This window comes from Ziziphus jujuba, chromosome 3 (assembly GCF_031755915.1).
Source record: "Ziziphus jujuba cultivar Dongzao chromosome 3, ASM3175591v1".
In the NCBI taxonomy this organism is placed as follows: Eukaryota; Viridiplantae; Streptophyta; class Magnoliopsida; order Rosales; family Rhamnaceae; genus Ziziphus; species Ziziphus jujuba.
The window spans coordinates 27,511,390-27,539,203 of NC_083381.1; the positions used below are offsets into that span (position 1 = coordinate 27,511,390).

Here is a 27,814-nt window from a genome sequence, read left to right on the forward strand (position 1 = left end):
CTCTCTCTGTCTGTCTAAATTTTATTTTATTTTTTCCTCTGAAATCCGAATCTCTCTCAATTGCTTCCTGAAAGCATCATTCTGCTGCGTGACTTTGTGACCCCCTTCCCTCTTTGTTTTCTGTTGCTGCCTTAATACTATCTCTACTGTCTTATTCGTTTCCTGTCCTTAGCAGTACAACATATTTCAAAAAACAAAAGGAAATAACTTTCACTTTCACACCACCAATACGTCACAAGCCAGATAAAAATGTGTCCAATAAGAATGCAAAGAGATAAAGAAATAGATATGTACATGTATATTCACTTTACTAAAGTCTACTTTTATATGGACCATATACTTAAAGCAAGATCTTTACCCAAAAAAAAAAAAAAAAAAAAAAATGATTTTAAACTAAGCTCAAGCTAGTAAATATAAACCATGAATTGGATAGGAAAATTGCATGCAAGAACAAGATTGAGTGTTTTTCTTTTCCCCTTCTTTTTTACCTAAAAGCTGTCAATGTTATGCTATTGGATGGACACTTTAAGTTGCAACAATCAATATTGTTGTTTTTTTTTTTTTTTTTCCTTTTTATTTTTCTCTGCTAAAAATCTTCTTCAATGCCCAATCAACAAACAATTTCCATCTGGGATCATTTGCAATTAAGCTTTAGGCTAATTTTCTCAGCAACAACATCAGTGAATGGAGATTTTGGATTGGGCAAAAAAACTTTGTGATCAAAGAAAGAAACTTGGGCAAGTTGAACTCGAAGACTCCCACATGAAAAAATGCAATGTTATCCATCACTGTGCGGGTGACCAAGGTTTTTTGTTTCTGTTATTAACATGGTGCTGACATAAACATTTTGTCATTCTTGGTGGTTCAGGTTGGGCAAACTCGGACTGAGTCAGTAAAAAAATCAGCAAACGGCAGTTTGGTGGACCAGACAAGAGAGAGAGAGAGAGAGAGAGAGAGAGAGGTTTGGGGAGAGTTTCAAAAGAGATTCATGTCATTGAGAGACCCCATAAGGTATTTTTGAAGCCAATTGATAATGTGAGTGAAGGGTCAGGCATGGATATGTAAGCATGGAGGCCATCATGTTCCCTCTGCTCCAAACTCTCTGTCTTCTCCAAAATTCTATATAATAAATACTTTGAAAAAATAGAAATCCAACTTTTTAACATTCCTGACTCAGAACCCATTTTGGATTTCTCAAAGACAAATCTATAATTTTTGATTTTCAAGTTACAATATTTTACCCACTTTTTTCCAATGAGTGAGAGTAGGAAAGTGTGATTAGCCTTTTTTTAGCCAAAGGTGGATCAAAAGGTAGCATTGCCGACATCTTGGAACTCTTAATTCTTTGTTTTTTATCAAAAAAGTTCTTAATGCAACCAGTTAGATTCTAATTGTACAACTCCTATGATTACCTTTGCATTTTAAAAAACAGATATTGGGGTAAAGCATATCCATTTGGCTTCTGAGAAAATTTTCTTTTTCCCTGAAAAAAAAAAAAAAATATGAAAAAAACCCAAAATATCCAAAACCATGTTTAGTGGTACAAGTAAAATTTTCTTGCCAAGGATTTTATTTTCTTGTGTCCCAAACAGTTCCTTCGGTTTCCGACCTACTTATTTTATTAGGGTTTTCCAGGGAGACAAGAATCTATTTATTTTGGCATTATAAAAGTCTTTGAAAGCTGGTCTGCATTATAAAGAGAGAAAAAAAAAAAAAAAAAAGTTCATCCAAATGCAAATATAACATAATCATTAGCATGTTGATATGTTATGAGTAGATTATGTGCCTAACGTGACATGAATTATACATGTATATATTTTGGCAGGGCTCTTATATCTTAATTAAACTAATTAATCCATTAATCATGAAACCCCCCTTAAACTTTCTCTAGAACCTGCTTGAAAATAGCAGAATCCTATATATTTTCAAACATTTTTTTTTTCCTTGAAATTTTAGTTGTACTTCCATTAAAATTAATATGAATTCAATAAACTAAATCATTTTGCATAAAATTAGCTCACACAAACCTCTATCGTAGCTCTAATTCAACAATTTATATTTTCTTTTTGAAATCAACAATTTATGTATTTTAATAATAAAGTTGTAAGGCAGAAAATCAAGTATTTTTTGGAATGTTTTGGACCACCAAATCAATATGTTTTAATAAGATTTCTAAAAAATGGGTAGTTCTTTAGACATATCATTAGATTACAATTGGTATGAGTAAAATAACAAACAAACTTATATTTTATATATATATATATATATATAAACTTTTCATGGATTACATTATTACGTTCAGAAATATTCGGTTACAGATTATTTTTAGTTTATTTTTATGAACAGTTAGCTGAGAAACATATAATAAAATCTTTGACAATCATGGTTCACATTGGACTGTTATTATTAGTGCATGTTATTGATCCTGGCGTTAATTTTTTGGTCACTATTGTAAAATAAATAAATAAATATAATCGTTTTCTATTGCAGGAATAATATTGAGCCTGTTTGGGTGTGATCAATTGGGCTGAGCTGATAAAGAATGATATGAGTTAGGCCTAAAGTTTCCCAGGGATGTTCCTAAGTGCACCAGGGAAAAAACTATACACACCGACATTATGTTGCAAAGATATATTGAGGACAAATTAGTTCAGGAAAATGAATTGATTTTTAGTGCTCTTTTTTTTTTATTATTTTTTTTAAATGTATATAAGAGATAATGTTAGAAGAGGAGAGATAATAATGTTATTTTATTTTTTTTAGATTTAATTTATTAAAGAAACTGTAGACACAGATTTTTATTTTTATTTTTTCTCTTCTTTTTTATTTTTTTTTATTTTTATTTTTTTGGTTCGATTCAGATGCTGATAAAGTTTTGTGCCGTCCAGAAATTTAGTAAAATTGGACCTTTTTCCCTTCCTTTAAAGTAAAATTGGTCTCTATATTCCATTTAAGAAATTGTATTTGTTATTTTTTATTTTATATTTATATTTGGAGATATTATAAAACATATGATTATGAGTCAAAAGAGAAAGTACAGAAATCATTACTACCAAAAAAAAAAAAAAAAAAAAAGGTCAAAGATTTGAAGCATTATCTATCTCCTCATCAAAATGACACATCGGCATTCCTTATTCTAATTTATTTATTTTTCATTAATTAAAATGAAGTTTTTCACTTGAAAGGAAAAAAAAAGTTAAATCAATGTATAACACTGGACAAAATTTTTTTTTCACATAATTACTATGTTTTATCTCAAGAAGAAGAGAGTGTTCTCCAATTATACCTTGTTTTCTTTTTTCTTTTTTTGATAAATATGCTCCAATTATATACTTATTAACATAAAATAAATTGAGTAATCATATCATATTTGATCTTCTGGAAAGATAATTCCCAACCTATTATGGGAGATATACTATGTGAACATTAAATATAAACGAAATCCATTTGCTTTTATGGTAATTTAGTAGACTATTATATTAATTCACTTTTACATATTAAACGTTTAGTTTTAAAAATTAAAAAAAAAATGTAAAATCACGTGGGTAAGAAACAATAAATGAAAAGGAGTATCAAGAAACTTAATTGGACATCCACATCAACACTGAAGCAATATCCTACATAACAGATCAATTTGAATATTTAATTATATATATATATATATATATATATATATAATATTAGTTCTTGTTCTTTGATTTTGTTTATTCTTTCTCAAAACCTATTAATGAATCGGAAAAATATTACTTATATATAGTGTTTTCCTATAAAGAGTTTTCCTATGTGTTATTACCAGTGTTCTTTATTTAGTGTGGTTTATACTGATTAATTGAAAGAATTTAATTTTCTTTTAATTTTTTAAACTAAAAATTGTTAATTCCATTTTAATATTTTCAGAACTTTGCAATTTAAATTTTTAATTTTTCAATTAAGTAAGTTAGGTCTTTAATATTTTAATTTTTTACAATTTAAATCTTTTTAAACTTTAATTAATAGAATTTAATAACTATAGTAGCCAATATCAAACTATGTTAAATTTTGAATTAAAAAATATTAAAATGTAAAATTTTAAATTAATTATAAAACTCAATAGTATTAATATTTTTTATTTTAACATACAATTTAATATTAGTTAAGTGATTTGCACCTTTTTTTTTATTTAAAAAAATGTATAATAATTTGGAAACAGATACAATTAATTTAATATCAATTATGTAAAACAGTAGTTAAATTTTATATTCAAAAGTTAAATAATATTTAAGTTGTGACAAATTGAAAAATTTAAAAAGTAAATTACTATGTCAAAAAATTAAAGAAAAATTTTAAAAAATAAAAATATTAAAATACAATTAATTCAATTAAAAATCTAATATGAAAAGGTAAATTTTTTTGAGCAACCAATTAAAATGCCACTTCCATATATAAATTGCAATGGATATGGTTACGATGAATAGTAAGTTTCTATAAATTATGATAAACCCAGTCAACCTCTTTCCCAAAAAAAATGATAAAATAAAAAGGCACCAAATCACCCTCTCATGCATGCATGCATGCATGCATAAACACGTACATATATAGACCTATCCAAAAATGCCACACCACACCTCCAACAACAAATCTACTAGTAGCTCTATATATCTGATTCTTATTTTGTTAACCCCAAAATCTTCGGCAAAATATCTAAGATCCATATATATAATCTTTTTTGTGTGTACGTATGTGTGCATGTTGATTAACTGGCCTTCTAAATTAGTCTTTATAAGTCATAAGAAAGTCCGACCTTTTTTCTCTTCCTCACAAAAAATTTCCCTTATTTTTCTCTTTCCTTTCCATCCCTCTCCAATAACCACCAAACTATCTCTTTTTCAATTTTCTTTGTCCAAAACCTCTCCAACAAATTAACCCTTTTTCTCTTTTTATTAGTTTTCCCATTATCTCCTTTTTTTTTTTTTTTTTTTTCTTTTGCAAAGCAAATGGCTTTGTTTTCTCTTCTCCTCTACCCCATATAAAACAAAAAAATAAAGTTAAAAAAAAAAAAAAAACAAAGCCCCCTCCATTAAAAACTGTTTCTTTTTCTTCCCATTTTTTTTTTTTTAAAACACAAGGCAGGATGGCCTTTTGGAGGTTCTCTCCATTTTCAGTACTCCTTGGCCTCCTGTCTCTCCTTCTCCTCCACCCCATCACCACAACAACAACCTCCACCATCGGTATCCGCCTCAGCATTATCAGAAAACCTTCCGACGACAACCTTCCCGTTTTCCGGGAAGCTCCGGCGTTCCGGAATAGCGATCAATGCGGCTCTTCAGACTCCGACAGAATCCATGTCGCCATGACACTGGACGGAAACTACCTCCGAGGAACAATGGCAGCCGTGCTCTCCATGTTACAACATTCAACATGTCCAGAAAACCTTGCCTTCCATTTCCTCTCGGCTCATTTAGCTCCTGAGCTCTACTCCAGCATTAAATCCACTTTCCCTTACCTCAACTTCACAATCTATCGCTTCGATCCAAACCGTGTTCGCGGTATGATATCCAAGTCCATTCGCCAAGCATTGGATCAACCTCTCAACTATGCAAGAATCCATCTAGCTGACATAATCCCCACCAATGTTGGTCGGGTTATATATTTGGATTCAGACCTGGTGGTTGTGGATGACATAGAGAAGCTTTGGAATGTGGATATGGAGGATAAAGTAGTGGCTGCACCGGAATATTGCCACGCTAATTTCACGCAGTATTTCACCGGTACATTCTGGTCGGATTCGAATCTGTCGAAGACTTTTGAGGGAAGAAATCCGTGCTATTTCAATACCGGAGTGATGGTGGTGAATGTGGATAAATGGAGGAAAGGGAGGTATACACAGAGAGTTGAGGAATGGATGGCGGTTCAGAAGCAGAGGAGGATATATCAGTTGGGTTCTTTGCCACCTTTTTTGTTGGTTTTGGCTGGGAATATTAAGGCCGTTGATCATAGATGGAATCAACATGGATTGGGTGGTGATAATTTTGAAGGCAAATGTAGGTCTCTTCATCCTGGTCCTATTAGTCTTCTTCATTGGAGTGGGAAAGGGAAGCCATGGCTGAGATTAGATTCCAGAAAACCATGCACCGTTGACTATCTGTGGGCTCCTTATGATCTTTACCGTTCATCTAGACATTGGTTAGAAGAATGATATATATTTATATATATATATATATATACACACACATATGAATAAATGGAAGATGAAGAAGTTTGATGATGATGATGATGAGAGTGGTACTTTATATTGAAGATGAGTAAGAGAAAGCGTTTTGATCCAGTTGAATTATTGGGGGGGGGGGGGGGGGGGGGGGGGGGGGGGGTGGGGGAAAGGACAAAAAGAAAAAAAAAAAAAAAAAAAGAGAGAGAGAGAGGGTTGGGTTTTGGTATTTTGTTCCATGGAGAGGGCTTTAATCGCATATAGCAAGGAGGATAAGTTGTAATTTAATTTCTTTTTGTTTTTTTTTGGTTTTTCTTCTTGCCACAGCTCTTTTTTGTTTTTTGTTTTCTGTTTTTTTCCTTTTTCTTTATTATTTTTTTGAGACTAGGTTGTGGGTGGAGTTATATTTCAGCTTGTAAACCATGATTAAGAGAAGTCAGACATGTTTTATGTTTTATTAAAAGTTTTACAAAGAATTCATAAAAGTTGTACAGGTTCATCAAGGGGGTCTTTTTCTTAAGTTTGTGATGAGCCTGGTTCACCTTTTGCGTTTTTGGAAGCCGGGAAAAATCCTAATTTGGTACTCCATCTAATTTGTTGTAGTTATAATGCTAAATTGCTACACCGATGATAATGACCCAGTTAGCTTTCCTCCCATATATAGATGCTTATTTACTGAATTAATCAATATTTATGAAGTTTACTTACAAATCCACATCCAATACTACAATAGTTGCATTCTTCATTTGTTTTATGAAAATATAAATTTTTATATAAAAATAAGTAATTATTGACATCCATATAAACAGAAGTATAAAAGCTAAGGGCCTTTTTCAAGCCAAAAATCTCACTATATATTGAAAGGGAAGCAAAAAATATACATTTAAATAAAATCTATTGTAAACATAAATTAGTTCAACGTTATTTATAAATACTATTTAATTAAAAGGTACAAAAACATTATATTTCCTCATGCTATTTCTCACCTAAGGCCACAAAGTCCTTAATATTGACCTCTACACTTTCGCCACAGCAGCAGAGGGACACGTACCCAATGTATTCCACAAAATATAATCTCCAGAAGCAACCTATTTAACAAAGTAGAATGACTTAAAATGGATTTACAAAGTATTGAGGAAAATTTAATTATTTGCATATCATCAATAAGAAATGGAATGGCTTCTATATATCCAACTTCAAGTCTACAATGGTTACAAACTCTATCAAGTTAACAGACATAAAAAGTACATTAAGCTTAGGAACCTAACCTGGGTTGAGAACTCCACTGGTGCTTTAACAGCTGGATAAATGCTTACCTACATGTAGCACAAAAAATCATAATATATCCAGCATAGACGCAAATCTAAGGCGGTATGTCAGGAAAAAAATAAGTCAGTCTCTTAAAGCTATTGTAATATCCCCCATTAACAGGACACAGGAAAGCAGAGGTGGTATGTCTTTAGAACTTTAGACTAAGAAAAATACTTGTTTTTCATTAGCAATTAAAGTCGCATATTTGTTGGAGTTATCAAAAGATCCTAATGGGAAAGAAAATGAAAATGAAAATTATCAAAGAACCACCATTCATGTCTCTGTCTACTTGAGCACCCCAAACGAAATACAGACAATGTGAGGAGAATTAAAGGATAAACTTACAGATTTTGGATCAATCAACATTCCAGATAATGATGCCCCAACAATTTTGAAAGATACCTGTAACCATGAGTCAAGAAAAGCCTGTAAATGAAAAACCTTAACTTTTTGATTAGATATGCAACAAACACTATAAAAATATATATTCATTTTCAAGAGAGTATGTGTCTGATCAATTTGTGTTTCAACTTACATTTTCTCCTATGCATTTCCACAAAAATAACATACGCAAGAGACAATAATATGAAGCAACCAACAGGACTGCAGCATACCAAGTCAATCCAGCAAGGTAACATTAATGAAAGCACAACATTCTTTTTTCACTTTCATGCATTATATGATGAAAACTAACTTGAGGATGATTTTGCAACAAACAGCTTGGGATAAGATTCAACAAGGCTTGTAGTCACTTTTGGAACTGAAAGCAAATGCTATTCATATACATAAGACCAAATAGTCGATTAAGTTCAGGTAATTGCATTCAATACCTTGGCATAGTTGTAAGCTTGCCAGCAAAATGGCTCTTCCAAATCAACTGAAGGAAGGTCCTTGCTCATTTTTTCCATTAAAAATTCCTCTACATTTACCATATTATTAGAACCATCTGTATCATTATCACTATCTTCATCAATCATGCTTCCAGAGGCTAAACTAGAAGGCAATCTTTGAATTTGCCATGGTGCAAATCGAACTGTTCCAGGGAAGGTTGCCTCAATACTTTTCCCTGTAAGGCCTCGCCCACTTAATATGATTTTCCATTCAACTGAATGCTCTGTAGTTGAAACTGTTCCAATTGAAGGAGTACCATCAAATGAAAGAACCCTTCTTCTAGGAAAAGGCATTGTAACAGTACAAAATTCCATTGTCAGAGGAGACTTATAACCTTCCATCAGCCGCAATTTGAACAAAAAAGCACCTTTGTCTGCAGAGACCATTGACAACTGGTAAAATCCTTTGATAGGAGGTCCAACACTGCAAGTTGCTTGATAACGCATTAAAACAAAATTACCCATCGGTGGGGAAAACATCACATTCTGCTTATCCAAACCATGTTCTGGAATCTGAGCACAAGGATGGAATGATAAAACTTCAACATGATTTTTTGTGAATCCTGTCAAGGGGAAAGACACATCTGGCAATCCTTCTAATTCTGCTCGGCTGTTTATTTGACCAGAAATGGATATACTATCCGGAATCTCATCTCGATCATACATAGCAGCATGAACTATCTCATGAATTGTGAATAGCATTCTCTGCTTTCCTTTATAAAGGTATGGCTTCCATGCTGGTTGTTTGAGGTCTGAAGGAGGCAAATCTGATGCAGAAAATCCATTAACCTTTATGGAGAAAATATTGGAATAATTCAGATCCAAAGGTGTACCTACATGGAAGGTAGACATGAAAATAAGAGACCAATGAGAAATAGCCAATGAAGGTCATAATTAAAAAAATATGAGATGAGAAATACCCTAATAAAAAGTACCAACCAAAGGGCATTGAACTTGTTATGAAAGTTCGAAGTGCATCTTTATCCAAAGGCCTTATACCAGCCTTTGGAGCATCTGAAGTTACAGTTCCAGTCACAGCAGTGCCAGAAGGAGTTGTAGATGCAACAGGTGCAGCTACAGGTTTAGCCCTCGAGGAGATTCCTGATATTCCTATACTGCCAGTTAGCGAATCCAACAATCCTCCTACTGATGGAGCAGCAGTTACAACCACCTCAGGTTCTACAGTATCACCAGTAATTATGTCGCCAAGAGCATGTGCAACCATGAACGCCCTATAAATTCAGAAAATGAAACAAGTTAAAAATCCTAGTAAAATGCAATACATATCACTTAAAAACAGTCAAAATCAGTTTGCATCAACTGTCAAGCCCAATTCCCTCCACCCCCAATAGCTCAACTTGCAAGTTGCAACTGCTGCTCAAAGGCAGCATCAGATACAAATTGCAAAGTCAGTGATAATGCCGAGCAAAATGAGAAAACATACAAGCTAAATTCTGAAAAGTGGGTCAAAAGAAAAAAAATGGACAATACTGTAAGAGGTATTGTTAGGCACATCAGTTTCGCTGAACAACATTGCGAAGTAACTTACCATACCCTGTGATGGACGGTAAATCGAGCAGCAGGGAAGATAAGCTTTCATCCAATCCAACAGCATTTCCACAATCAGATCTCTTACACAATCTAGCATACGCCTTCAAATGCCTTGGCTCAACCAAAGGCAATACAAGGATGCAGTATTGACCTTTCACATGCAAGATTAAAGGCCAAAGCAAATTGTTATCCCCTTCCTCTTCTTTGTTAACGTACAGGCCTATGATGTGACGCGTAATTGGATCATCAACCCACGAATCCGATCCTTCAGCTGACTGACTCACACGTATACCAAACCCACGAACAGATCCTTCCCTATTCAAAAAACAAGCTAACTTTAGCAGGCCATGGAGATTCTACCAAAGAAATGTTACATCAAACACTATATGATAGCTTTTTTCAAATCAAAGTCGTTATTCCTACTTTCCAAAATCAATATTAACATTATAATTCACGAAATTAGATCATTACGCAGCTAAAGCTCTAACATTTTTCTTCAGCCAAAAAATAAAAAATAAAAAAATAAAAAAATAATAATAATAAAAAATTAAGCTAACCTTTTCCTTCTCTCTAGAAAAGCAGCAAGGAGCTCTGAATCGTTAGGGAGTGAAGGAAAAACGGTGTAGCTAAGGCCACCTTCAGCTGTAGACTTGCTGTCGCTATCGTTCTCACTCTTGCAAGCTGTTCGCCACCGCTTCTCTACGACCGGAAACCTCCTGAATCCGATAAATCGAACTTCGAACTTTCAATTTTATACATTATTTTTCACAAATTTGTTTTCCATGACAAAATTTGAATATTTCGAAAGCAAGATTCAGCAAATGTAAAGGTAAAAAAAAAAAAAAAAAAAAAAAAAAGCATTTTGCTTTCAAAATTAAGAAAAACACTTTCAGATAAATATAAATTAAACGGTGTGAACAAGATCCAGAAATAAAAAATAAAAAATTAAAACAAACAGGAATAAAAGTAGAAGAAGGACCTGGAGAAGACTACGGAATCGAGGTTGTTGAGGATCCAGATGGCTCTGATACTGCAACCTCCTCCTCCTCCTCCTCCAGGCATGGCTTTTGCTTCTTCGGAGCTCTGCGAGTCTGGAGAGAGAAATCGAAACGGTGTTTAAGCCAAGAAACAGCGTGAGAGAGAGAGAGAGAGATCAAAGAGAATGAAGCTCTGGTGGTGGTGATTCTCGTTGAAGATGCACTAAGCGCATCATTTTTGACAGTTAACCTGCAAATACCAAACGCCGTCGTTTTCCCTTTCATATTTTATATTTAATGCATATATATATGTTTTTTTTTTTTGGTTTGCTTTACTTTTCTAAAATAATTGTAAATATTTTAAGTCAATTACAATAAATAGATAGATAAATAAATAAATAATTGGGTCATTATATCACATTATTGTGTTGCCAAATTCCAATCAAATGATTAAAACATTTTTAGAAAATGTGTTATATATATTATTATTTGAGAATTGCGTATTGTATATAATATTATTGTTATTTTGGATGGGAAAAAAAAAAAATTTCCAATTTTTGACCTGAAAATGGTGGAAAAGTGAGAATGAAGAAAATGAAGGGCACGACCACCATGGGTCTACACTGAGAGATTGAAGCGCAAAAAAAAAAAAAAAAAAAAAAAACTTCTAGAAGGAATCAACCACTTTTTGGTTTTTCGCACTTTTTTTTTTTTTTTTTTGGGCGACTCTCTTCTCTTTTCTTTTCTCTCCTACACAGTCTCTCTCTCTCTTTCTCTCTCTCTCTCTCTCTCTCTCTCTCTGTTCATCAATTTGAAACACCGACTCTGAAACGAAACAACCCAAACCTTCAAATCGATTCTCCGAAACACCGACTCTGAAACGAACCAACCCAAACCTTCAAAACAGAAAGACAGAAGGGGGAAAAAAAAAAAAAGAAAAGAAAAGAAAACGACATGTCGTTCTCATTCTTCAAGCCGTCGAGGCCTAAAACCCCACAAGACGTGGCCAAGGCAATCAAGGACAGCCTCGTCGCCCTCGACACCAAGACCGTCGTTGAAGTTAAAGCCCTCGAGAAGGTGGGTTTTTTTTTTTTTTTTTTTTTTTTTTTTTTGTAATGAAATGTCATGTCTGATTTCTCTTAGCTTCCTTTTAAAAATAAAAATGAAAATTGGAAATTGAATCCATCGCTTATTGTTTTGATCGAATTATTTGGGAAATTTTGGTGCTTTGCGATCATACATTATTCAATTGGTATTGACGAAGTGTTTCTATTGCTTTTTGAAGCGAAATTACTGTGATTTTAGCTCATTAGGTGGGAAGGAAATTGGACTGTGAGATACCCTGAAATTTTAGCCCATTATCTAATATTGAAATTGATCACATAAAGGGCTGAAGAAAATGGAAAGTGGGTAGTTTAGGATTTTTGATTCTTTATCAATATTCTGAAAAAATAATACCTTTTTTTCCTTTTTAATGAATTTTTGTGGGGTGTTTTTATTACAGGCTCTAGAAGAAGTTGAAAAGAATTTTGTGACAATGAGGTGTATGCTGGTGGGAGATGGGGAGGTTGAACCCGTACCCGAACAAGTTTCACAGCTTGCTCTAGAAGTATGTAAAGAGGATGTTATTACTCTAATAGTTCACAAGATGGCTATTTTAGGATGGGAAGTAAGTTATGATGGTTGTTGTTTTTTCGACATTGTAATGGGTTCGACGCGTTGGATTGTATGAAATAATTTTGTCTCATTGCTTTTTAAGGCAAGAAAAGACTTGGTTCACTGTTGGTCCATATTGTTGAAGCAAAAGATTGGCTCTACTTATTGCTGTGTAGAATACATCGAGAACCATCTTGAGTTGCTCGACTTTCTTGTCGTTTGGTATGTTATTAGTTTAATCCTGCAAGTTCTTTTTGAAGTTCATTTTTCCTGTATTTGTCGTCTACGTACATAGCTATATATGTTAGCGTTCTGAAATAAACAAGGTGATATTTTAATGACACTAACTTTTCTTCTTTTCAATCAGCTATGATAACAAGGAGATTGCACTGAACTGTGGAAATATGCTGAGGGAATGTATTAAATTTTCAACACTTGCAAAGTAAGACATTCAAGCTTTATGTCCATTCTGTTTAATTGTAGCCGGAGGGCTTTAACAATTCTCCTAATACTGGTGTTATTTTGTGTTAATTTTTTTTTTAATTTTTTAAAATTTTTTTTTTTTTTTTTTTTGGTTTGGTGGTAATCTATCACCCCTGTTTCAAAATAAGAAGTAATTCAAAAGTTTTATCATTCCCATGTGTTAGCCATGTTATAAAATTCTTCTACCATTTTAAACATTATATTGCTGCTGTATTAATATTGAGTATTCTTGGCCGTTTGTAATTTAACCATGTTGTTTAAGTAATACTTGCAGTAGTGGCCATCATCAAATTTCTTTTTTTTTTTTTTTTTTTTTTTTTCTTAGTGTACATTTTCCAGTAAGGATTCAAATTTCATTTCTTTACAAATTTGATTTTTGTAGTGATTTTTCAGATACATATTGGAGTCTACAAGCTTTGAGTTGTTTTTTAAATTTGTGGAATTGCCTAACTTTGATGTTGCTCCTGATGCATTTTCCACCTTTAAGGTTTGAAATTTTGCTTTCGTTGCTTTTCTGTTTCTAGATACTACCTCTTGAATCTCAAAGACCTATATGTTTCCCCTGACTAAATTTTTTGCAGGACTTGCTTACTAAACATGAAACATTGGTCTCTGAGTATTTGACCTCACATTATGATGAGGTTTGTTTGCTCCTTGTTCTTCTTATAAATTATCTTATCAAATCTAGGCAGTGGCAAGTTGCTTGAGCACTCTTGATCTGTTCATATTGATTGAATATTTTAAACCTAGGAGAACAGCTTGGCCAAGAAGCTTCTTGGGGGACAATTTAACCATCTGAATATCTGTTGTTTGGAGACAAAATCAAGCCCACCTACCCATGATTTGTACACCTGCATACTGCAGGGTGCAGAAAGCTTTCTTCAGAATTAACTTGGTATTTATATGTCAATTTTATTTGTCAGCTGATCTAATAAGAGTTTTTGTTTCAGTTCTTTGATCTATATGAAAAACTCTTGACATCTCCTAATTATGTAACAAGAAGGCAATCTTTGAAGGTTAGTTCTGTTTATAATTTTCTACTTTTTATTTATGACGTTCTTCTGATCTAGTATTTATTGAAGGATACGTTGTTATTAATTTTAGCTTCTCTCGGAATTCCTGTTGGAGTCCTCAAATTCCCACATAATGAAGCGTTACATTGTAGAAGTCCGGTACTTGAAAGTCATGATGACATTGCTTAAGGTATTAAATCTGTCATTTATATGTTATGAAGTATATATTTATTGCTATTATGCCAAAGTGACAAACCTCTGTGTGGTATCATGTGTAACATGCATGTTTAATTTAAGTCTGGTTCAGATTTTTAAGTCTATGCAGTGTAAAATGCACCCTTCAGGTGTTGTGTAACCGAAAATAATAATAGAATGCACATTCTAATGAAGATGAAGTATCTATCATTGTTCTTTAGACTCATCTTCCCTGTTTGTTTTGTTGAGCAGGACTCCAGCAAAAATATCCAGATCTCTGCTTTCCACATTTTTAAGGTTCTTTGATTGTCCTTTGTTTCCTTTTCCTCTACCTGCACATGTTGTTGAGTACCTGTAGCGCCTTCTAAATAGTAATATGGTCAAAGAATTCTATTGTTGTCATCATCAATCATCCTTTTTGAACTGATCATTGTGTCTGCTTGCAGGTTTTTGTTGCTAATCCTAACAAACCACGAGAAATAAAGGTCATTCTGGCCAAAAACCATGAAAAATTGCTGGAACTGCTTCACAATCTATCTGCTGGGAAAGGTTAATGATCAAGGTTCCTAAACTGTTGTCTAAAATTTTTTCTTGCTGTAATCCTAACCACTTTGTCATTCCTGCTACCTTTTTGCCGTTTACAGGTGCTGCTGAAGATGATCAATTTGAAGAGGAGAAAGAGCTGATCATGAAGGAAATCGAAAGAGTTGCTCGAACTTGCCGTCTTGAATGCTAAGTCGTGTGGCCAATTAGTTTCATTTGTGATGTGATCCTGCATTTTGACTTTCGATGGTTTATATGATCTTCTGACAAAAAACTTGTTTGCCAAGGAAGAAAAAGAATGTGTTTGCAGTTGAGGAGTGTATTGCAGTAATAGGTGAGGATGGTGTTTTGTATGCCTTTGTAATATTGTGCAATAAAATAATATTATTTAGTAAATATTTGTCTTGCAAGTTTTGTAACCAAATATAAAATATTTGTTGATTATTTCCTTTTTGGGTTTTGTAAGGACATGAACAAAGGATATCACTAAATTCAGATTGGAGTATTGTTCATAACTCTGCCGTGGAATGTGATTAGGTTGCTGCCTTAAAGTAGTCCGTGTGAATATCCTTTATGGCAAGGTTTCAAGCTTTTTTATTTTATATTTCAGAAGACCCACATATTTTATGGATATAGACAGGTCTTAAATGCTTATATATAAAAAGGATAACTACAAAAACTTACCTTCTAGTTTGAAATTTTTTTTTTTTTTATAATAATTATCCTTTTCTTTTACTTCTTTTCATATACTTCCCTTCTAGTTTTATTTTCCTTTCAAGTTATTCATCCTCACTAGAAAATAGATAGTTTTATTCAAAATTAATAAGTTAAAAGATGATAGCACCCATCTAATTACAATATATTATTTATTAAAATCAAACCATTAATACTTTTTAAAATCTTGTATCCAAATAGTTATCATGGCTCCAAATTTATCTCCTATAAAATAAATTCTATTATAATGGAAAATCCAAACTCAATTTCGGATAATATGTAATGTTTATTTTCTTCTTTATCATATATGAAGATTGTGTCATTTTTATTCTGTTTTTCAATTCAAATATCAACATTGACTTGGAATGTAAAGGTTATAGCTAAAATATATGATATATGCGATGTAGAAAAAATTATATATAATTTAAAAATGAGGTGGATCTCACAATCCATAATCACATTTAAGAAAATGTACATATATACCAAACTTAATTTGAAAATAAAATAATAAAAAAAATCAAAAAGAGAAACGGTAAGCAATTCTACTCAAAATGCCTGGCCATAATTGATGATATACTGCCATAATTTTTTTTGGTTCCGAAGCAATATAATATTACATAGTGGAATCCCACAATCATATGTGAAAAAAAGAAAAAAAGAAAATAGGTTAAATGAATTTATTGACCACCCATCTATTTTGGTAGATTTTATTTTTGAAGACAAATTTAGGGTTATAATGGATGTCTGGTTACAAAATGTTATAATGGTAAAAAAAAAAAAAATATTTTAATTAGATGGACATTATAGTCTTAAAACTTATTAAATTTGAACGAAATTATCTATTTTATGTTGAAAAAGAATAATATAAAAGAAAAATAAAATTAGAAGGGAAATTTCTAAATAAATAAATAAATAAATAAAAAATCAAGGTCGTTATGAAAATCTTTCAAACGAAATGGTAAGATTTTGTAATTTATTTGTATATATAATTGATTTTTTTTTGCTTTTTGCAATAATCCCAAATCCTTTTTTACATTATTTTATTTAATTTTTTAATTTTTTTATGAGTAGTTAATAAATCCTACTGTATGGTGGTGGAATGTATTTTCAAAATTTCGTTTTCTAATTCTTAAAATTGAGTTTGTAGTTTTCATTTTTTTTTTCTTTCATAGCAATAAAATTTATTGGCAGCAATTGTTAATAACAACCATTTAAATCTGTTTTAAATGTTGATAGAAACAAATTGTATTTTTTTTTAAGAAAAGAAAAATAATAAATTTCTGTGGCATTATCAAAGTCAAAATTTTCAATATTTAATTCAAACCAATTGTTAAATTGATTATAAGTAATTAGTGGACCAAAAATTCAGTTGTGAATTAGCTCAAGTTCGGGCAATCCAGAGCAGTAAAGACAACTACTCGGAAGAAGCTAAGGATTTGTATAATTACAAGGAGTGGAAGTCAAGTGTTTATATTGGATGAGGAGGAAGAGAGATAATTCGATGAGGGAAAATGAATTAATATTTTTCCTGATAAGACCGAGCATGAGAGCTTCTGGTGCAGGTACTTGTATAGGGTGCATAGTTTGATTTGGGGGTAGGATGAGATTGAAGATATTGGAAGCAGCGATGAAAGTAAAGGGGGCTTGATGCTGTTGGGAGAACCAAAAGAGCTGATTTACACAAGCGGTTGAGGGCTGCTAGAGAAGATGAAGATCTCATTTGGAATATTGAAGATGATGATGATGACGATCATAGTGGTGGTGGAACCATGAAAAGCTTGGATTGTTGGATTGCTTTTTCTAGGCATGAAATCAAAGATTGCAAAGCAAAGTCATGTCTAAACTGGGTGGAAGTCTCCCCTAATAGATTCCATTGCAAAGTTTATAAATTTTTTAACTTGGTGAACATACAACTTTATTGGGTAAATATTTCGTTCAATAATTTCCTTTTTCCCCACTATCATTTATGAACTTGCAAGTGATTAGGTTCATATAACAGTCACAGTTATAATAATTCAATTTTGATTGAAATACAATCCACATCATTTAAAAACAATCCACATAAATAAACGTTGAGAGCAAGTGAAAACATCTAACACGCAAAGCATTTAAGCAAGTGTATTCATGGCAGCTAGAGAGTTCATAAAGGTCAAGCTGTAATGACCAGAACATAGAAGAAAAGCAATTACATACTAATTCTATATGAGCACACTCGGGCAAAAGTACAATTGAAATTTCATTTTATGACAGCTTATCTAGCTGCAACATTCAAATACAGGGAAATATAAAAACTATCCACAACAATATCTCTAGTCTTAGTTTTCAGAGAATTTGTATTTTCAGTTCAAAACACCAGGATGGTGAGAGTGAAGTCAATAGGTAACAGATTAATTGTCCCCTTGCCTCAGCATCCGCAGAATGGTAAGAAACAGGTTAAGAATATCCAGATACAGAGTGATTGCAGCCCAAATGTACTCATCATATGAGAAGCGCTTGATCAAGTTGTGGGTGTCATACACAATATATCCCGAGAAAATAATAGCACCAATTGCACCATAAACAGCAGAAGATGTAGATCCAAGTGGGAAGAACACCTACATACCAAGGCAACATCTAAAAAGTCAAACCAACAGTGCAAGTGGCATTTGGAAAACGAAATGTTTATATCGGAAAAAAAACATTAAAAGAAAGGCAAGATAACTTAAGAAGAACATGTGTGACCTGGATGAAACTGCTTAGGACAAGGATAATAAGGCCGGTGAATAAGATTGGCCCCAGGAAGCTGAAGTCCTTGCCCTTCTTGGAAGCCCAGAAGGTGTAAGCAGTCAAGGATGCTACCACAGCTGAGGTTAAAATTAATGCTTCAAGCACAATGCTTCCTGCAAGCAACAAATGCTCAATATTCAACAAATTGCAATAATGAAAATATAATCCAATTTGTAACACCTCAGATAATTTATACTAGAGCCTAGACTTCTCAGAGGGAAATAAGCACTATAAAATCAAAATACGTGGATGCTGATACTAACCCTCTGTGTTAGCGCAGGTTACACCAACTGTGAGACTCAGTGACACCGTGAAAAGTCCGAGGAAGACAAAGTTCAGTGGATGCTTTTGCTGATAGACATGCAAGGGCCACAATACTGCAGATAATTTTAGTTTTCACGATATGATTATGTGAGAATATTTAAATTGAGCATAGCACTAAAGTAAGCAACGAATCTGGCATTGGTAATGCTAATGAAACTTTGCATGACTAGAACAAATTTCAAAGTAACCATTATAAACTTGCTTAGTAGATAACATGTTTAATCTTTGTATTAAAATGGGTGCGAAATAAAAAAAGATAATTTAAACAAAGAAATACTAAGAGATTTAAGGATTTGAATTCTGTGAATTCCCCTAAAATTTTGATCGCTTGGCTCCTGTTTCTTTCAGAAACTCAAACATGGAAATTTACATTTGGATTTATCAAAAGCAACATCTTTTGTTCATGTTAGGCATCATGATCATCTCCAAATTCTGTTTTACAACCTAGAATTAGATCAAAATAAGTATGAACTCCAAAATGCTCCTCCCAATGAGAATGATGAAGTAATTATTTTGTGCACTTGAGGACAAGACTGAAAGGGATTCAGTGAAGCCCAAACCAAAAGGTGATTTATCATTTCAGAATGCATACAGTGAGTCGAAATGCATACAAGAAGACCCATTTGTTTCTTCTAAGCAAAAGAAAAAACAATCAAATCTTTCATAGTATTCCTACATACAATTGGAACAAATATGCCAACATCTCTTTCTGTTGCTTATTCAAAAAAATCATCTCTTTCTCATTTAAAAAAAATAAATAATTTTTTTTTTTCATTTCAAAAAATAAATTTATTTTACCAACCACGCAAAGTATAGAATTAAGGCATCCAGATGCCAACAGAATCATCTTTACCCACAAAATTCTAAATTCCCATCTCACAAACATACATCAAAACAACATGAATCACAAATCCACCGACAAATAATACCCAAATCGTAAAATATCAAATCTTTACAATTCAACGCAATAAAAAATGAATACCCAACAAAAGAAAATTCACGTATATACAAACATATATATAAGAAATGTGATGCAGATTTCAGAGAAACCCTAAGATGGATGAGAAAAAAAGGAGAAGAAAAATACGTACAGATGAGGGGGAAAATGGCGAAGAAGAGAAGAATCCCAGGGCTTCCCCTAAGGAGATCGTTGACGGGAGTGTAAAGGACGGTGACAGCGGAGACTATGGTGGTGAGCATAATCTGGGTAGCCAAGATTCCGTACACTTTCCGTATGAATCCCCATCGGAGCTCGTTCTCCCCATGGCTAAGCCCCGGGTACAAAGTCTGACCCGACTCTAGGTCAACCTCTTCCGCCTTGCTGCTCACCCCCGTATATCCGTACATCTTTCTTTTCTTTTTTTTCTTGTTCCTTCTCTCTGGAAATTTTCTTTGCTTTTCTCGGAAAATTTTTAAGAGGAAGAGAAAATTATAAAGAAAGTGGGGTGCGCGAGACTTGGACTGTTGTGTTGGTGGGTGGATAAAGAAATGACAACCGGAATTGGGAATTTTATAAAATTACGGGCGGTTCTACGCAAGTCGTATCACAGAAATCCATCATAGCTGTTGGATTAAAAATATAGATTTCGATCTGAGCTCATCTGGGACCACCTCCTATGTGGGCCCTCGTGTTCTGTCATGCACGGTTTCCGTTGACTTTCTCGATGACTGTTTCTTGTATTTGAAGAAGATACTAACAAAGGATTTGCTATCGAACTTCCAACTTTAACAATCCACCAATCAAAAATTAACTAAATTAAATTATTAAAATTTTTAAATCTATTTTTATATTTTACATTTTAAATCTTATTTTTATTGCTGTATATTTTTATCCTTTCGTCACAGAACAATTTGAAAAAAAAAAAATTCATTAAAACTAGATAAATAATCTAATGTTGAGTTCTTATGATCAAAGATAAATTAACATCCATTATCTAATTTTTTAAATTGGTAAAATTGATTTCGTAGACAATATCAATGTAATCTTATGGAATTGTGCTCTTCTTGGTCCAATCATCAAATTGTACTTGTATAAACATTGAAATTAACTAAACTTAAACTATTTTCATATAATAATAATATTAATAATAAGTTAGTTAAATTTCCTTAATTTTACATTATAAAGATTATATGCTTTTTTTGGACAAGATAAAGATTATATACTTATTACAAAAAAAGGAAAAAAGAAAAAAAGAAAAAGAAAGACTGACTTTAAACCTGTAAATAGTATTGTTACATATATATATATATATATATATATATTTACATGTTTAGGATGAATAAAAAGTTAATTGTGCATTGGTATAGTTTAATTAGTTAAGATAGGTAAAATTAATTAAAATGTGTAAATTTTGGAAGAATATTGATACATATTTGTCGTGATATACATAAACAAATTGAATTGTAAATTACTATTAAATATTTTAGCTGAGGCTAAAAAAAAAAATTAATAGTTGAGGTACAACCATAATTTTTTTTTCAATTTATTATTATTATTATTAACAATTGAATGATACAAACTCAAAACCGTATATACGAAGGAGTTTGGATATTGTTATTTCCATTTTTTTTTTCCCTTATAATTACGATTGTTACGTTAAGTAACTTTTTTTTTTTTGGTCATGTACAATAATTTTTCTTACTTTGATAACTGAAATATGATTTTTTAGACATAAATATAAATACTTTATCAAATAAATCAACTTCAGTTAATTATAATCATAAATAGTTAACTTCCTAATCTTTAAAATTAAGGAGTTTAAAAAATATGCACTATACCCACAAATGGTTAACTCCCTCTATTTTTTGTGGTTAAGTATTACTTGTTGCACACATGGTATTGAAAAGAGGGGCAGTATTGTTATTTTATAAAACAATTTTCACCATTGCTCTCTTAAATATTTTCAATAGTTTGTTAAAAAAAAATGAATTTTTAATAAATAAATATTTTCTAAAAATAAAGAATTATGTTCAAAAGTTGCAAAGTGATGCTTAAAGCAGAAAAAAAAAAAATTTGAAAAATGTCAATCCCAAAAAAATTCAGAAATACCTACAAGAATTTTTAAAGCTCCAGAAAATTTAAAAATTCTCAATTTTGTTTTTAGAAACTTCATAAAAATTTGATGTCCTCTATTTGAGATAAACCGAAAAAAAAAAAAGAATTTAACATTAAATTTAAGCTGGTTAACGACAATGTCAAAACTATTTACCATTTTAAATGTGTATTATCTTTTATTATAAATTCAAATCAAATAAAAAAATTATTAAATAAATATGGTTACGATTTGGTGATATTCTTATTTTATTTTAATCTTATATATATAGTGATCAAATATTGTAACCATTGATCAGGAGGATTCCTATATAAGCTAAAAAAAAATAATGTAGAAAATTAATTGAGAAATTTTGTCAGGTTACGAAATCCTTATCTCTCTTGAGAAGGAACTATTTCCTAACAATAGTAAAATTTAAAGCTTTCAAGATTATCTATCTGAATTTGAGAATGAACCACTTTTTTTTTTTTTTTTCTTAATAATAATATAAAATTATGTTTTTGGTGAATTAATAATAAATATTATAATTCCTATATCATTTTCTCTCTACAACAATGTTGGTATAGAACGGACTACATAACAAAACAGTGTCAATGGCCGAGTCAGAGGTGAGGTGTGTACGTAGTAAATTAATACAGCAGCAGCAACAACAACCAATGCCAAATAATTGGTTGGATCTTCCAAGCGAACTGGTTGAATTAATAATGAAAAAACTTAACAATTTGGTGGACATCATTCGGTTCAAAGCAGTTTGTTCATCTTGGTATAAAGCTGGGAATAATTGTCGATTATCATATTCTCCTACTAATAATCAATCTCCATGGCTGATGCTTCCTACTCATGAATACGAAAGCCATACTTGCTTCTTCAATTTTGCAGAGCGAAAGGTGTACAAGCTCAAAAATGTTTTCCATGGCTTAGGATTTGATAGAGCTCGTTGCGTCGGATCCTCATATGGGTGGCTTATAATTTTCGACAGAGCATCCATTCATGGATGTCTCCTCAATCCATTCTCAGGCGATAGAATTGATCTTCCATCCACCGCAGTCCTTAGCGCTTACCCTTACAAACGCTATGGTGTTTATATTAGAAAAGCTATCCTCTCCTCTGATCCAACCCCGCCTCTGTCTCGCACCAATAGCAGCATCAGTTTTTCAATCGTAATTATGTATGGAATTGTTTTAACAGAACTTGCATTCTACAATTACCAATATTATAAAGACAACAACAACAAAACATGGACTAAGTTTGGTGACAAAAAACTAGTGACTTGTACAGATGTAATGTTCCACAATCATCACCTTTATGCATTGCAGTATTGTAAAATCTAACTATTAATGTTAGTGAATGGCTCGGTTGAAGTTTGGGACTTTGATGATGAAGAAGAAGAAGAAAATTGTTTGCCCAAGAAAGTTGCAACATTTAACCATCCTGATGCTTTGCCATTAGGAAATTTTCCTAGAGTCAACGAATGTTGTTATCGTTTCTATTTGGCAAAATCATTGGATAATGAGATTTTGTATGTGTTTCGGCTTTTTGAAAAAGTTTTTACCAATAATAATGATAATGATAATGTTGCATTGAAATACAAAGATGAATTTCATGTGTATAAGCTGGATTATTGTGGCCAAACATGGGAAAAAATTGTACAAACTTTTGGGATTGATGGTCAGGCACTGTTTTTAGGTGAAAATCAATGCATATAAGTGTGTGTTCGAGAATTTCCGCAATGGAAAGAAAATTCATTATACATCACAGGTTGTTATTGGATTGATTGGTGGGAACCAGCTGAATATTGTGAGGATGTCTGGAAAGTTAGAGTACATCATTTACAAGAAAATATTGCTCAGAACTCTTTTATGAATGTGTTTGGGCCAAAATATTATCTAATTTAATATTTTCAATTCATTGAAGTATTATTTTTGGGAGATTAATTAAATGGCTTTAGTCCCACATTGATTGGAAATTGAATGGTTATGTAATTGTCATATGTATAAATTGAAATTTTGAAGTTGGAGTTTGAAAAAGTCCCACATCGGAAACGTATGAAGCAACTCAAAGTTCTCTACATATATAAATGAAGCTCCATTGACTTGGAAAGGGACCTCTACACACCTCCACAAACGACTACAAGAATATAGACTAATTAGTTTATTCTTTTTAAATTTTACTTCTTTTAGTTTATTGTTCTTAGTTGTTTTCAAGTTGAAATTTTATTTTAAAAAAAAGTCCTTTAATCATTAAGACAATCAGACCTTGTAAGATTATTTTTTATTCTCCAATAATCAATACAATTGTCTGAGAAGTTAGATTCAATTGGCACATAATTTCTTTTATTTTCTTTGAACTGTTACAAGTTTGAAGTGACATGCCAGCAAATTTAGGAGACGACAGATTGTTGGAAATTTTTTGACGTTGTTCCAACAAATCATTTTGGCACGCTCGATGGGACCATGTAAATTTTCAACTGAAGACAATGGTTCAGACTCAATCAAGATCTCTGGAGTCCAACACCTGTAACAACAACAACGAGGAGTCCAACACCTGTAACAACAACAACGAGGAGTCCAACACCTGTAACAACAACAACGAGGAAGAAGTTGGCAAGACTATTGACTTGGCGGAGATGTCCACCCAGGAATCGATTTGTGAGCTATCCTGAGATCTGAAGGAAGGTCAAAAAAAGATGGAAACGTATCATGAGACCCAACAATGAATGTTGGAAGGCATTATGCATTTGTTGCATCAACAATTGCAGGTTATTCAAGCCTCGTCGAGTGGCACAAGGCCATCTACTGGCCAAGAAGAACAGGTGCAGGCCTTTTCGGCCGTGCCTGAAGGCAACACGTCAAGGATTGATGCACCAACTGTTCTGACGAGAATGAATGGAAATGAAGGAAGATTATTTGTGCTAGAACAACAACCTTATATTCCCCTAGCAGCTCTAAACCCAATTCATGGTGGAGGAGTAACCGAAAACCAAGGCCAAAATGTTAGAAATGGCCGGGAGGAACAAATTATATTGGCCCCTCAGGCCGTACCACATGTAGTGTAAGCTTTTCAAGCTGCACCTTATGGTATGCAGGTCCCTCAGGCCGCAAATAATGTTAACTGAGGAAGGGCATACCTTTAGCCTCATGTTTTCCCACATGTCCGAAATCAAGGTCATGATGGGCATGGTGAACGATTTGGCCAAAACTTTATGTATGGCTAAAATGAAGACCATTACCATCAGGCCGACTACCACGGTCCGGCATGGAGACATGGACATAATGTGCAGAATTGGATGAACAACGGACATGGAATGGATAGGGAGGCCGTTGAGACCATAATCCAGGAGATGATCGATCTAGCAATCAGAGGAGTTGGTCGACCATCCTACAGAAGGCCTTACCCTGAGGCCATTGATCAGATAGAGTTTCCAAGGGGATTCAGATTTCCTGAATTCACCTTGTTTTCGGGTGAAGAGAATCAGTCTACTGTGGAGCACATAGGCCGCTTCACTATCCAGTGCAGAGAAACTGCGGCCAATGAATTTTTAAAGCTCCATTTGTTCGCTAACTCTTTGATAGGTTTTGCTTTCTCATGGTACAACAACCTGCAATCAAACTCGATCCATACGTGGAAAGAATTAAAGCAGAAATTCCATGAGCAATTCTACAGGATTGAGCCAGAGATCTCTATGGCTGATTTGTCTCATTTGCGTCAAATGGAAGGTGAATCATTGGAGAACTTTATTGCCCGGTTCAAGAGGGCAAGGATCAGATGTCACTTGAATATACCAGAAAGATAGTTTGTCAAGCTAGCCCAGAGCAGATTGAGCTACAAGCTTCAGAGGAAGTTTGAGGGGATAGAGTTTCATGATTTGTTCAAGTTAGTCTCTCGAGCATCTAGATACAAAAGTATTTTAAGGGAAGAGTATCAGAGGAAAAACTCATCTCGGTGATCATACTATAGAGACCCAAATACGGAGATTTATTCGGTCGAAGTTGAAGATGTCAGGACCCGTCCAAAATTCCTCACCGGAACCCTAGACAAGCCCTGATCCCAGGAAAACCCTACCGGACCCTCCAATGGAAAATCCGGCAGAACTTCCCCTAAGGGTTGGACTTACCACAAATTTCCTGCACTGAAAACACACTTCTATACACATCCCCTTATTCCTCCCACGTTACTACAATATAATTCCACAATTTGCAGCACTCCAAAGAATAACAGGGAATTAATGCAGTATGTAATAAAATGCGTCCAATACAATATATAGAGCATTATACAAATAAATGTGATACAATGACAGATAAAGAAGCAATACAAGATGAAGAGGAAAAAGGGAGGAAATGCTTCTTGGACTTTCGGCAATGAACTGAGACGTCGGGCTCGCCCCGCATGATCAACGTCTCCCAACCTGGACCTAGGGGAACAGAATTTAAAAATATGAGATGCTAATCATCTCAGTGAGTGACCCTATCTACTGTACACCTTTAATATTAATAATATAACAATAAAAGAAATTTAATTACTCAATACCAAACAATTAAATAAATAAATAAATAATAATCATTTGAAGGTAATATTTTCTCTCAAAACCCTCACTATTCACTCCGTTGGAAATGTTCCCCTTTTAAAACATTTTCACAAAACCCGTTACTCGTATTTCCCGAAAACCAAGGAATTAATTAATTTAATAAATAATAATTAAATAATCCAAATATAAATAAAAGGTAATAAAATATAATAAATAATTTTTGAACACTTTAACGTTTGAAATTTCTATCTGAAAATTTATACTTGACGCACCACACCATATACCAGTGATGCCCTCCGATACCCAGCGTCCCGAGCACCGACTGGCGGGGAGGTTAAAGAGAGAAACTTGCATACGGCGCTTCGGCACCCTGACAGCGCCGCTGCTGAAACCGTCATCCCGGCCACGGAGGGGGGTGGCTGACGCGCAATATATAAGACTTGCCTGCTCTCGGTCCAATGGCAACTCATGGGAGACATAATAACTTGCGCGCTAATCCACATATACAACCAGAACACTAATACTGTATGAGTGCGTTTAAAACCAATTATTAAATTTTTTATTACCGTACCAATTTTCCAAAAATCACCGTGGGAATTATACCAATTTTCAAACTCACAATCCCACATTTTCCTTTAACATTTCCGGTACGAAACCATCGATAACAATATACAAATAATTTTTCTCGTATCACAAAATCCAACAAATAATGTTCCACGGGCATAATTATCAAATTTGAAATCACCAATTTAAACAAGTATTTTCCTTAAAATATTTAAACCAATTATGTCCAAAAAAATAATAAAAATCCAGATACAATTAATTAATGAAAATACCTTGCTCATGTGTAATAAATACAATTAAATCACAATAATAATAATCGGGAATTTCTTAATAACCCAAATTTCCGTTTAGCACCAATGGATATATATATATATATATATATAAAATAATACCTTTTTCCCAATTATATTTAAATTCCACCACATGAGCAAATTCTAGATATCAAATTAACACAACATAAATATAATTAATTGCCCAAAATAGCTTTCAAAGTGGGTCACTCACCTGGAGCACGCAATTAACCTAAGATCCTCCATGGGATCAATTGCACGATGCGCACGTGCTCCTAGAACAACAATTCACACACAATCAAATAAATTAATATTTTATTCGGATAAATAATACCCCATACCCGGGGGAGTTAAACACAAACGTTAACCAAAATTGACGAATAATATACCTAATCGAAGCTTGAGTGACAATGATTATGAATCCGGTCTTACTTCCCGGAGATCGGACCCGAGGTGGCCGGAATCTCGCCGGAAAGCTTTCGGGATTCAACTCTTCAATTCTCTCAAACCATCGCGAATTGGAGGAAAAGGACACCAGATTTGGATTCAGGGGGTCGGAATTAGTGGAGAGGGACCGGCGGTGCAACTGGGTACTCGCCGGAATAGTGATTTCCGACGAGCAGTCACGGTCACGAGCAACCGTCGCCAGTGGCAGCGCGTCCGGTGGCCGATGGCTGAGATTTTTGGGAGTTTTGTAGATCGAGGGGAGAGGGTTCCAACGGGACCGGCGGTGAGGCAAACGGAGGCCGGACGGCAAAGAGATCTAGGTTTGAAG

The 27,814-nt window shown here is 33.3% G+C and overlaps 5 protein-coding genes across 6 annotated transcripts; 3 read left to right on the forward strand and 2 right to left on the reverse strand.

The window, feature by feature from the left end:
* Positions 1-4,452: 4,452 nt before the first annotated feature.
* Positions 4,453-6,322, forward strand: LOC107405585 (probable galacturonosyltransferase-like 4). The gene has a single exon (XM_025069127.3). It carries the CDS (start codon positions 5,111-5,113, stop codon positions 6,173-6,175), a length of 1,065 nt encoding a protein of 354 aa, XP_024924895.2. The 5' UTR covers positions 4,453-5,110; the 3' UTR covers positions 6,176-6,322.
* A 676-nt stretch (positions 6,323-6,998) lies between these two features.
* LOC107407260 (AP-5 complex subunit mu) lies at positions 6,999-11,196 on the reverse strand. The gene is made up of 8 exons (XM_016014521.4): positions 10,916-11,196; positions 10,494-10,652; positions 9,940-10,251; positions 9,325-9,617; positions 8,326-9,218; positions 7,841-7,897; positions 7,453-7,500; positions 6,999-7,272 (listed from the first exon to the last, which is right to left on the reverse strand). The coding sequence occupies exons 1-8, from the start codon at positions 10,996-10,998 to the stop codon at positions 7,201-7,203; spliced, it is 1,917 nt and encodes a 638-aa protein (XP_015870007.1). The 5' UTR covers positions 10,999-11,196; the 3' UTR covers positions 6,999-7,200.
* Positions 11,197-11,433: 237 nt separating this feature from the next.
* On the forward strand, positions 11,434-15,368 carry LOC107409060 (uncharacterized). 2 transcript variants are annotated; one of them, XR_007242060.2, is made up of 12 exons: positions 11,434-11,990; positions 12,418-12,582; positions 12,673-12,791; positions 12,937-13,011; positions 13,446-13,539; positions 13,634-13,693; positions 14,003-14,068; positions 14,157-14,255; positions 14,513-14,557; positions 14,707-14,809; positions 14,905-15,137; positions 15,270-15,368. XR_007242060.2 is itself a non-coding variant. In XM_048477365.2 (11 exons), exons 1-11 carry the CDS (start codon positions 11,868-11,870, stop codon positions 14,994-14,996), a joined length of 1,041 nt encoding a protein of 346 aa, XP_048333322.2. In that variant the 5' UTR covers positions 11,434-11,867; the 3' UTR covers positions 14,997-15,368. The 2 variants fall into 2 exon arrangements, 1 of the variants encoding a protein (XP_048333322.2); XM_048477365.2 differs by having other exon boundaries at positions 14,905-15,368.
* A 2,242-nt stretch (positions 15,369-17,610) lies between these two features.
* LOC107405586 (BI1-like protein) lies at positions 17,611-20,056 on the reverse strand. The gene is made up of 4 exons (XM_016012656.4): positions 19,699-20,056; positions 18,547-18,660; positions 18,239-18,396; positions 17,611-18,111 (listed from the first exon to the last, which is right to left on the reverse strand). Exons 1-4 carry the CDS (start codon positions 19,952-19,954, stop codon positions 17,905-17,907), a joined length of 735 nt encoding a protein of 244 aa, XP_015868142.1. The 5' UTR covers positions 19,955-20,056; the 3' UTR covers positions 17,611-17,904.
* A 2,197-nt stretch (positions 20,057-22,253) lies between these two features.
* On the forward strand, positions 22,254-23,366 carry LOC132803175 (F-box protein At2g05970-like). Its single transcript, XM_060815448.1, has 2 exons — positions 22,254-22,911; positions 23,005-23,366. Exons 1-2 carry the CDS (start codon positions 22,254-22,256, stop codon positions 23,364-23,366), a joined length of 1,020 nt encoding a protein of 339 aa, XP_060671431.1.
* The last annotated feature ends 4,448 nt before the right edge of the window (positions 23,367-27,814 follow it).